Source organism: Athene cunicularia, assembly GCF_003259725.1.
Source record: "Athene cunicularia isolate RWA chromosome 15 unlocalized genomic scaffold, athCun1 chr15_part1, whole genome shotgun sequence".
NCBI classification, from domain to species: Eukaryota; Metazoa; Chordata; class Aves; order Strigiformes; family Strigidae; genus Athene; species Athene cunicularia.
This window is the reverse complement of record NW_020799121.1, coordinates 8,171,358-8,182,565: the sequence shown is the minus strand read 5'-3', so window position 1 is coordinate 8,182,565 and position 11,208 is coordinate 8,171,358. Positions and strand designations below refer to the sequence as shown.

Sequence of the window (11,208 nt, the reverse complement as noted above, 5' to 3'; positions counted from 1 at the left end):
TCTCTTCCCCCCCCCCCCTCCCCCCCCCAATTTCCAGGAAATTTAATGTTAACTTATAAGGGAGGAAGAAGTTCTTAGATGTGAGAAATGCCAAAGTAAATTGTCATTTAGTTTTAATTATTTCTGATGAGCACTTTATTCAGCAACTGGTTTTATTGGTTTTTGCTCAGTGGTTTAAAATCAGTGGTCTGCAGATTCCTGGGGCTCTTGAACAGCTTGAGATGCCTGAAAGTTATCTAAGAAAAGCAGGTCTGTTGTTAGCATGTTTGAGTTTGTTGTCCAAGGGTCTGCTCCATCCCAGGAAAATATTTTGGGCATGCACAAAACTCAAAGCTTGAAAATAACTGTTAAAGTGAAAATGCTCTGAGAGGCTGTTTCCCTAGAGAGAAGCTTCTAATGAAACCACTTGTTTCTGTTTTTGGTTATTATTTCCAATTTGTTAGACCTTGTCAATCTTTGTTAAATCTGAGTTGATTGTGGGGGTGGAGAGAGTGAGAACTGCCACCCTTTCTCCTTTCCTTCTCCTGCCTCTCCAAGCAGGTAATTTGCCCTCTCCTCATTTCTATGTGTACTCTGGGTGAACTGCCTGATCAAGCTATGCGAAGTGTCAGAACAGGTAATTATGTTCAGCAGTTCGACATACTTATGTAGATAGCAGGATATTGTTATTAACCTCTTTTCTATACAAGGCTGAATTCCATGACTCATTTGGGGTTGTTTGTAAAAAGAGGCACAGATGGGATTGTCTTAGTTTCTCAAAAACAAAGATAAATGCTACTGCCCTTCATTTCAGCAGTCCGCATCTTTATTTCTGGGCAGTTTACATTAAAGAGATTTATAAATAACTCTCTACTTCTTTGTAGTGTTTGAAAGCAGCAGCCAAATCAATGTGCAGTATGTAAAGGCAGAAAGTTAAATGCTGTTAGTGGTTTGTTATTGCTCTCTCAGACTCCCCTGTGAGAGCTGTCCTTCTCCTGCAGAACAGAGGTCTCCTGAGCTACAGCAGGACAGAGGTGCAGGTGTTGCATGCCAGGGATGGGGGCTGGCACCCGGCCACACACTGGCTGCAGACACTGTGTAAGACCTGTGAAGAGCTGTGCCACAGCTTTTCTTCCATCTGGCACCCTGGTTCCTGTGCCAGCTGGTGAGGTGGTTAATGGGGAGCCCTCCTCCCTCCAGCAGCATACTTACTTAATTGTAGGGCTTTGCTGTTCTCTCTTCACTTTGGAAACTTTCTTCCACAGGCACTTGGCTGGCAAATTGCTTTTCTGGTGTCTAGGGCAGTTGTAAGATGGTGGCCCAGAGCATGCATGGGCAGACCAACGAGACAGTCCAGTCTTCCATTCAGTGCAGAAGTCTGGAAAGGTTTCTGTGTGTATCTAGGTACCTTTTGATCAAAAGGTTTGCAAACTGGAGTACAAAGGAACTGTTACCTTACTGGTGGAAAATTACAAGTATTTGCAGTAGCCTGCAATCAGTTTGCATCAATCTCTTTGGGGGTATTGTGCTGTTGTGGTGATTTAGTAACACGATAATTTCTGGCGCTGCTGCAAAAAGACAAACCATCCTCAAGATCAGCCTGCAACAATTCAGTATTTTTGTTCAAGCTTTGGTACCCACTAGAACATTAGTCTTGGAAACGGGACTGCTAACACTCCCTGAATCTTGTTTAATAAAATCACGTAGCGAGGGCATCATGATTATAAATCACACTTGGAAATTGGCCTGCAGAGTACTTGCTGGGTCATGTGGTGTCATATGCCACCACTGTTCCCGGCTTCTTTTTAATTTCCGAAAAGAAGGCATATAGCAGCAGCTGTAGATAGAGGTGGAATTCATTTAGCTGCTTTGAGAAAGCCACTGCCAGTGAAAAACAGCAGCTTGACAGTCTTGGGTCGTAGAGAAGGGAAAGAGATCCAAGTGACTGGAGATGGTGTAATGAAAAGGAAAAAAACCAAATGATTTGGCAGTCTGTGAAAGAGGTAAGGATGTGGTAGAGAAAGGAACAGGAGGAGCTGAAATGAAGAGCAGGAGTAAACAATGTAATTTAACTTATTCAAAAGGGACAGAATGCTTATTAAAGCTCTGAGAGATGATAAATTAGTGCTTTGCTGCTATTGTTGTTTCAGATAGAGTTGTCATACGGTAATACTGCAGCAGGGAAGGCTTGGAGGCTCATGAATTCACAGAGGGGAATGGAAAGTGGGGTATATGGTTACATGATTGAAAGTTGGAGTTGATGAGGCAAAATGTGCAGCCCTGATTCAGGAGACCATCCTTACACACGTGCTGTTTTTGGAAGCTTCTGTTACATGCTGAAGAGGGATGGTTCAAACTGCGTGCTCTGCTGCTGTGAAGACGTATCCCACGCTGAGAGCTTGTACCTTAGTTGGGAGGTGCTGTCGAAGCCCTGCTCTAGCTTATGAAACCCTTGGCTGAAATAGCCGCGGAGTCCTCACCTGGAAATGCTCTTTTGCTGTTACTCCTGTGGCAGCACACAGAATGTCAGAAGATCTTTTGAGGCACTCTGGTTGTGAAGTTTTCCCCTAAGGAATACTGGGCTGGGGGAGGGAGTCGCAAAATGATTCTTATCTTACATTACGCAGAATCGCTTGCATTACTTACTGTGGCATATTGTTTCCTCCCACAGAGTTCTGCTCAATCGCTTTCAGGAAGAGGCTACTCCGTAAGTCATTTTACAGCTAATTCTTTCACTTCTGTTGATGTTGATTGCAGAGGTTTCCACTACCTATTGCATATCCACTGACATGAAAGAAATGCAGAACATAAAAATAGGGTTAGAGTACAGCACTATCATGCACCTGGCAGGGGACAGCCCTGACATGTGAGAGCGCATTAAGAGTCTGGGGGCTTCTTCAATTGAATTTTATACTTACAGGGAGGGGTTTTTTTGTTGTTGTGTAATGGATATCAGCTAGATAGTCACCTCCTGAGAATTAAAAGACATGAGTGGGGAGAGTTTTCAACAGTGGGAGCTACTTCCCTCCTCTTCTCCCTCCTCTGTACAGGTTTTCATTCATTTGTGTGTTAAATGCAAGAATCAAAGACAAAATTACTCCATTTTAAGAAGAGCTGTGACCCTCACCAGTGTGAACAAAAAAAGTCAATATTCTCTTATTTACAAGCTCTGATTTAAAAAACAAGATCCCTTGTTTTCAGAGGAGGATGTTGCTGGTGTTTGTTTCGCAGGAGTGCCATAGGTACCAGTGTTCTAGGGCTGGTGTTACAGGGCCAGGACGTGTCTGCATGTGTATGCAATGTAACAGTGATGTTTAATTGACCATTTCTGTTCACATGTACCTTACTTGTATGTGCAATAATGACATTTCTTCATGTAGGGGTGGTATAATTATTTGTTTATTTTGGGTATCTTTGTTGCTCAGCTGTCCAAAAAGGCAGGCACATAGACCTTATTGTATGTATTAATAAGGAAATAGGAGAGGGTGTGAATGGCTTAGCAATGTCAACATGAAAATTCGTGGAACTGCATTGTTTCTGACACTCCTAACAAACACATGGTGTATAGATAATCTGTTATGATACCCTGGTTGTTCAGCCAGTAAGTCAAGTATATCCTCATTGCTAGTGCAAAGGTTGTAGATGAAGGAGTATGGTAATCTCATATGCAAATCTGAACAAGAATCAGTCCAGCTAACAATTCCTGCCTACACTTATTGACAGTAATTGCTTTTTTTCCTGACCTCTGCCATGATAAAGTTTGCCTTCTAGGTTTCTTACCAAACTCGGTTTCTTACCAAGAGCTATAACTGCTCATTTTTCATAGACAGAACAAGAGTATATTTTATATACTTCAGGAGGTTGATGTGGAGATCTGGTATGCGTTTTTTTAGCAATAATCACATGAATTATTTTCTTTCAATAATTTATGTTGTATGTTTAGAGTTGTATGATGGAACCTGTGAGCTCCTACCCTGTGCTGTGCACACAAAGAAGAAGTTGCTAGGCAGTGCAGAATTTATGGTCTGATTTCATAGCGACACTGTCGCATGCAATCATGCATATTATCAGAAATTCATAATACAAGACTAAGTACATTTTAATCATAAAGCCATCACAAAACAATATAAGACTTGAAAAGTCTTACGGTTTTAATGAAATAATGTCACAAATTTTTAGGCAGTAATGACACATGTCTCCCAACTATCTTCCTGTCTAAATCTTTCCAGCATTCCAGGTGAGTATCGTTATTTAATTCATTGAGTGATGAGGAATGTTTGCTCTAGGACCCGTTGAGTGCTGCTTCCCATACACATGAACAGTTGGATTCACCTAAGCTTCTAATGGCAGATGCTGTATCTTCTATTTGTCTGTAAAATGCCATGCATGCCTGTGGCACCACATAAATAATAATGAATCATCTTCACAGATTTTATGACTGAGGGCATCATTTGGGAATTAAACAATTTCCCACTGGCTATAACATAGGTTGCGAAATCTTAATGGAAAAAGGCCAAAGAATTCTTTTTAGAGTCTCAAGGCCAATAAATCATAGGACTGTTTTCCTCCATTGCTGGCTGTTAAGAAATTTACTTTTATCTCTCAGAGAAATTATTTTGAGAAAATTTCTAGCTCCTTCTCTGTGCATGTGTGGGGATTAGGTTCTTTTATTTAGCCAACCCATAACTTCTCAAGGGAGGTAAGAGCTTTCTGCATGCCAAGGCAGTATTTTGAGATCATGAGGAGTGTGAGCTAGGGTTGCTTTTCCTTATGGGTTGTCATTTTCCCAATTAAACTGCCTTCTGCCTCACTATGTACCAGCTGTTGGGGCTGACCATTTCCCTTAAGACTCCGATGCTGCTCTAAATTGATTTAGCATAAGGCAGAGACTATCACTTCCAGCACTGCCAGACCTCACTGGCCCAAACCTGCATTGGAAGCTGACTCTCCCAGGTGGCAGAGAGATGTTCAAACCACCAGTTCAAGACAACTGGCCCCAAACCAAGGGTTGTCCATAATGTCTTGTAACAGTTTGCATTTTCTTATGAAAGCAGCTGTATATGAAACACTAAGTCAGTGTTTTGGCTCTGCCCCTGTTTACATCAAATAGGTTGTTTGCCAGACATGGTGAAAGCAAGATAAAAAATAGTGCTAGCAGGAGTCATGATGGAGACACCGTTCTTGTACTGAGTGCTCCTCCTGATATCTGTGCACGGCTTGTGTTGTGGAAGACTGTCACTTGTGGGACGATGATATATATCGTTACTCGGTGAAGTTCTTGTACTGGGTTTCATAAGCAGCTGTTCTAATACCACAAAATATTTTGTGCGTGTTCATTTTTAATTAGCTCATTTCAAATCTGCATGCTTCAACATTCACTTGCTTCAGCCGTCCTTGCAGAGATGTTTGCTTTCAGAAACATTTGTAGACAATGTGCATTTTAAGGAAATGTGCATTTGCAAAAAGAGGACCTAAAACCTGTAGTAGTATGAGAAACCTCAATCCAAGGTTCAGCTCATCCAGCTGGGCGGCAGAGAAGGCAAGCAAGGCCTGTCTACGCAGCCAGAGCATGCTAATATTGAAAACCTCGGCAAACGCCTTTGTATATAAGGTACAGACTCTGGAAATAGAGTTAAGAAGAAAACTAAATGCAGTTGTCTAAATAATAACTCCTGAGTGTCGAATATTCCAACAACTTCATTGAGTTCAGGCTTCCCATGGAACATTAAGTGCCTAAATAAGGCCCGTGCTTGAAATAACTCTCTGAAATTTCAGTCTCTGTTCAAGTTACCACGTAACCCCTGCTTAACTTCAGCTGCACCTAGATTTAAATTGTAGCCTCAAAAATCGTGCCAACAGTGACTTGGCACATAGTTTCACAGTATCTGTAGATATTGCAGACAAAATTTCTTACAAATTTATTTCCCAAAATAAAGTTTTGAATGGCGTTTACTTTTACTTGGATAACATGAGACATATCTATGTCTGTACTGCTTCTGCAAGCTCCTTATCTCATCAGTAGCATGTGTTTCATATCCTTATCTTGTTAAATGTATACTTCCGCTGTGCTGAGAAATAGAATGCTAGTTTGTTTATGGAGGTTAATATCTTACTCCCTTTATGACTTGATGGTTACATATGTGTGATAAACTACTCTAGTCATTTGTCACACTTCCTGCACGTACAAATGAGATTAGTGATTTTAGTCAGAAATGTCTGTATATCCTCTGAGCAGGCAAAACAGATTTTCTTCTAGGTGACAGGGTGAGAGGCCCCTATCTACCTGGAAATGCACTGATTTGTTAAAAAATAAGCAGAGAATTAGAAATTAGCTCTACATTGAGGTTTCTATATATCACTGATATATATCCACCCTGAGGACCGTGTTTCAAATTTATTTCTGATAGTTTAGTCAATTTAGGACCTAACACAGAAAATAGTTACAAGGAACATAAAATCAGTACATAGTTTGTTATTAATGACTGAAAAGTTGCAATTGTTTATAAGGTTGAGCACATCCTACAGACAAACCCAAGCTGCAGTTGAACTTGACTCAGTTTTGTAGAGAGCATGGAAAAGGCTAGAAATGGGAATATGTAGTAGCTTAAAAAAATAAACAAAAAACCTCTTCCAGTAAATTATGTAGTTTATTTATAGAGCATCTGTGCAGCTGTTCCTGTTCTGAAATGGAGGGGACTAAAATGTGGGAGTGAATAAAAGAGTAAACTTGAAAGCATATGGTAAATGGATATTCAGTGAACCAACCTGTCTGAATGTACCTTGGAACAAAAGTATAGGAGGATGAGATGTCTTTGGTTTTATTTGTTCTTGGAAGATTATTTTTTTAAAATAAAACCAGTAACATAGACTTGGCAACAGCGGCAGCTGAATTTTATTCTGAGCTTCTGTAAAATATCAAAGTCTTTGCAGCTTAGTCAAATCCCTGGCAGCTCATCAAATTCTGTTGATTTTACATCTTCCTTGTTGAGCGCCGGAAACCAGTGTCTCAGATAACTTAGACTGCAGCTCATGGATAGAAAGAAACACGCAAAATTCCATAAGGCTTGCGGAGACACTTGGGTCGTCCAGAATCAACTCTGTGCTATCTGCAATACCCCCTTCTCCTTGGTGACGTAGCCTGAGAGTGATTATCTTGTTACCTGGATGAAGCTGGAACCTGAGGTGGTACAGACAAGCACTGGCTGGGCTTTGAGTACCCTGAGCCCAGCTGCACTGTCTGTCTGGACCTCAGTCTGCTCCTTCCTCACTGTTTCTCTCCAGTCATATTGTTGATTCTTAGAACTGGCTTTCCAGTTGCTAGTGATGATCTTTACAACCTTCCAGGACTCCTCTCCTGTGCTGTGTACTTGCTGTTGCTGTGCAGTGGGCTGTCACCCAACACAGCTGCCCATAACTACCTTACCCCAGCCAGATCTTTTTAGTTCACACCCATGAGCCCACTTGCTGGGACAGCAGGTACTGAGCTGTAATTCCCTCCCCTGATTTACAGCACAGATCTAGTGTCCAGTGCAACGAGCTCCATGGGAAGGAGGACAGATATGAATGACTGCAAAGTGCTAGGTAATCATCTGCCTAGGAACTGTTGAGTCTTTGCAGGTTTATATACACCCTGTAAAGCTCTTTTCATGGCCTGTTTTAGTTTTGTGCCAGCTCAATGCAGTTCTGTGAAACCTTGAAACAGATGGTCCCCGCTAAGGAGGCTGTTCCCACGCCAGAAATCCTCGGTGCATGCACAGGCAGGTTCACTGGTTCAGTGTAATGGTTACAGAAGCTTGCTGAAGATGATGCCAGCAGCATTCCCCTGATCTGCTCTGTGCTGCAAGGATGCACTTGTACTCTTAGGCTGGAGACCAAATTGTCAGACTTGGAAAAGCACCTTCAACAGCAATCTTTTCTGTACAGAGCTTAAGTCAGTACCACCTCCTACATGGAGCATGGTCCAAGACCCCAGGTGATGATTATATGCCTTGCCATCTTTGAGACTGCCATGGAGAAACTGGTGTCCTGAGAAGGGTAAATTTCTACCTAAAGATCAACAAAATTATTACTGTGAAACATATAGCATTTCTGTTTGGGATTTCTTTAGTGTGCTTCAGCTCATGGGTATGGAAGCATGCTTGGTGACCAGAGGCAAACTTGGATTGTAACTAATTTTTCCACCTGCTGATCTGTCATACACTAACGAAAAATCTCTTCTCTGTAGGTAGGTAACATTTATTAGCTGGGCTGGAAAATTCATTGTATTTTAGGACCCCTGATAAATTAGCATTTTTTCCTTGCCAAAAATCAATATTGGAAACAAGGTTCTTGTTATGAATCTAAAACTCCTTGAGCCGGAGCCAAAGTTAAATGATAAAAGTGAATTTAATATGTATTTCCTACAATGGTGTGCCTGTGGGCTGCCAACATGAGCAAGACTTTCTGGACAAGATTTATGAATAGCGAAGTAATAATTCCAAAATAAGTATCAATCTCATTTTGCCATGATGCCAAGTATAAAAGAGGGACTATAATTGTCTTTTTCTTTTGGACAAGAAAAAGAATGGCTGATAGGTCCCCTTCAGGTGGAGCAATACTCCGTCTTCTTTGAAGACAGATACTCAGAAAAAGAAAAGAAAAAAGGACTATAATCAAGTGGTGTGGCTTGTAAAAGCAATGACAGCACAAAGGATTAAAAAAAATAGAGAAATAATAATATGTAATAGAAATGTAAAGAATTTTGAAAGGAGTTCTCCCTCTAAGATATGAGAAATTTTAGAGCACCAGGGATATAATGGTGGGTGTCAATCCAAAGCTTTTTAACTTCTGCTGGTTTTCTTTAAGTATCCACATCTTTGAATTCACCTGGACAAGCTGAGCTCACTGAGTAAATAAAGAGTTTGTTTGCCCTGAGTGCTGTGTGGGATGGAGCCAGGTTGCTGTAAGCCAGCCGAGGAGCTATCCCATAACCCATGAACTCAAATGCTGTTGAGTAATTAGTGCATATATTATTCCAGATCTGTGGGAGCTCTTGGGGGTTTTTGAAATGTCCCATGAAAAGCGTAAGCAGAAGTACAAACATAAATAAATTACATACTTCAGCTTTACAAATACTGAAGTCCATGAACTTCCTTGCAACACATTTTCCTTTAGAAGTTCCCTTTTCTGAAAGTCTGTTTCTTCTTAGTTGACCTCTGCTTTTAATTAGGATGAAAAGTCACATAAATTTTCACTCATCTCCACAGACATAAGTAAGTACAAAGGGCCCTCTCTGGCTGAATTTCAGTCTGCCTGAACCAGTGGCCTTGGCAGAAGGGCTGCGTACGAGCCAGCCGTGCCACCAGTGGTCCCCCTTTGTCCCTGCGGCTGGAGCGGGATGGGATGATGCCGATTTCCATAAACCCCCCAGCTGCAGAAGTGCAGCCAGCCAACACTGCAAGCCCTTGCGAACCCCTTGAGAGATAGAACATATGACTTCTGTGTGATTTTTTTGCCCACGTTTTTAATCTCCCCTGCCATTGCCCTCAGCTCAGCTCGAGGCAGTGGGGGAGGAAACAGATCTCTAATCTGACTAGAAAGACACTATTGTTATAGAGACACATCCCCCGAAATTCCCAGGGCTCCTTGGCTTTTGGGGTAGGATAACCTCACTGTCACTGGCCTTGCACACTAAAATGAAGAGTTGTCCTAAATCCATTATGAATTCACCAGCCTGGAAAGGATTACATCCTGCTGAAGAGGAAAGGCAAAGGATTTTGAGAATATCTGATCTTTATTTCTGTACCTTTTTGATTAAGACTGTCCTGAGGCAGTTGTGTCATATATATGCTGTAGCTTTCTTTGTGTAATAGGGCAAGGTATTTGCTTGTCTGTCTCGGCTGTTTTCACATTGTTATTTGCTCTCATGGCTCTCTTTCCTTACAATCCTTTGTCTTGTTTTAACTTACTTTCCTTTCCTTTTACCGAAACAGACAAAAAGATGATTAAACCAGACAGTTGATTAGAACCAGGGCTGCTTTCTTACCTGGCGAGGACAATGAACAGGGGTTAAGTGTGGGGCCTCTTGGGGGTTTTGCTTTTGATTTTCCTTTAATTCTTTTATAAGATTAAATAGTGAGAATTGGCAGTGCTAGGGTTTTATAACTAGAAAAGGGGTTAAAATAACCCATTTCTGAGGGCTGCTGGAGCGTGCTGGTGTTTGTTGTGCTGGGTGCTGGGGTAGGTTCCTCAGAGGAAAATCATGGTGGGAGGGAACAGGGGTTCATGCTCTTTTGTTTTATCTCATATCTCAATATGCCTTTGCAGAAACCTGCACCCAAAACCATGGAGTGTAAGGGGAGCAGCAGAGGAAGTAACAGCACTGCAAACTCAGAATGCTATTGTAGAAATAAAGGACAAACAACATGTTTTGTTGGCCTTACTAGTAGGTGAGCAAGAGAGAACAAGGAAAAGGGGTCAAGTGCATGAGCTTTTTGGGTGTTACTGGCGATAGAGAACACCATCCATCACCTTAAAGCAGTATACAATTTAAAAAATGTAACCATGCAGCTTGGTGGAATACCCTGTTGTATTTATACTCAGGGAGTGGTTGCTTATCAATCCCAAAATTTTTTTCCCTGTGTTAAACTGCAAAGAAATAAACTAGTCTAGAGAGGATATGTTGAGTTGCTGATAAAGCTAGTCACTGCATATCCAGAGTGTAAGATGAGTTTCCTGTAAGTTGGTGGTCTTTACTCAGTTTCATCACTTGCATTTTTTCCTTGTCTCCTTTATTTATTTTAACTGGGGTATGTTATTAAAGGCTCTAGAGATCTCTTTAATTTCTTCCCTGTCCTAACAGAAGACAAAGATGCAACTTTAATTTAACAAAACAGCAGATGCAATCCTAAATCAGATCTCACACCAAAGAAAGCTTTTGGTAACATGCTGAAGGTGTGGTGGCTCTGCTGCGAAAGCTGCAAATGGTGGGGAAGTCTGCTGTAGGCTGAGGTTTCTCTCATTCTCGCTTCAAGTTTCAGCCTGGCTGCAATATAGCTGGCTGCTGAAATGTAAATATATTGGGGCATGTAGATGTGTCTGCAGTGGAATGGCAGCACTCCTCCATTCCCAAGGGGTGAGAAGACAGAGGAGTGGCAGCATGCTCACTGCTGTCAGAAGGTGGTATAGGGAGGAGCCCAGGGCTTCTGGGCTGCCTTTCCAGGAATGGTCACACTCCTGCTGCAAGAGTAA

The 11,208-nt window shown here is 41.6% G+C and overlaps 1 protein-coding gene across 9 annotated transcripts in view; it reads left to right on the top strand.

Annotated features, from left to right (window-relative positions):
• The window catches only part of FBRSL1 (fibrosin like 1), a 399,022-nt gene that overhangs the window by 103,713 nt on the left and 284,101 nt on the right, over positions 1–11,208 (top strand). For 7 of the 9 annotated variants that reach the window (XM_026859707.1, XM_026859702.1, XM_026859700.1 and 4 more), the window contains exon 3: positions 2,651–2,686. The exons of the other annotated variants lie outside the window; for them this stretch is intronic. In XM_026859707.1, coding sequence (XP_026715508.1) covers positions 2,651–2,686 — 36 coding nt within the window. The remainder of the gene's footprint in view (positions 1–2,650; positions 2,687–11,208) is intronic. 9 annotated transcript variants of the gene reach the window in all.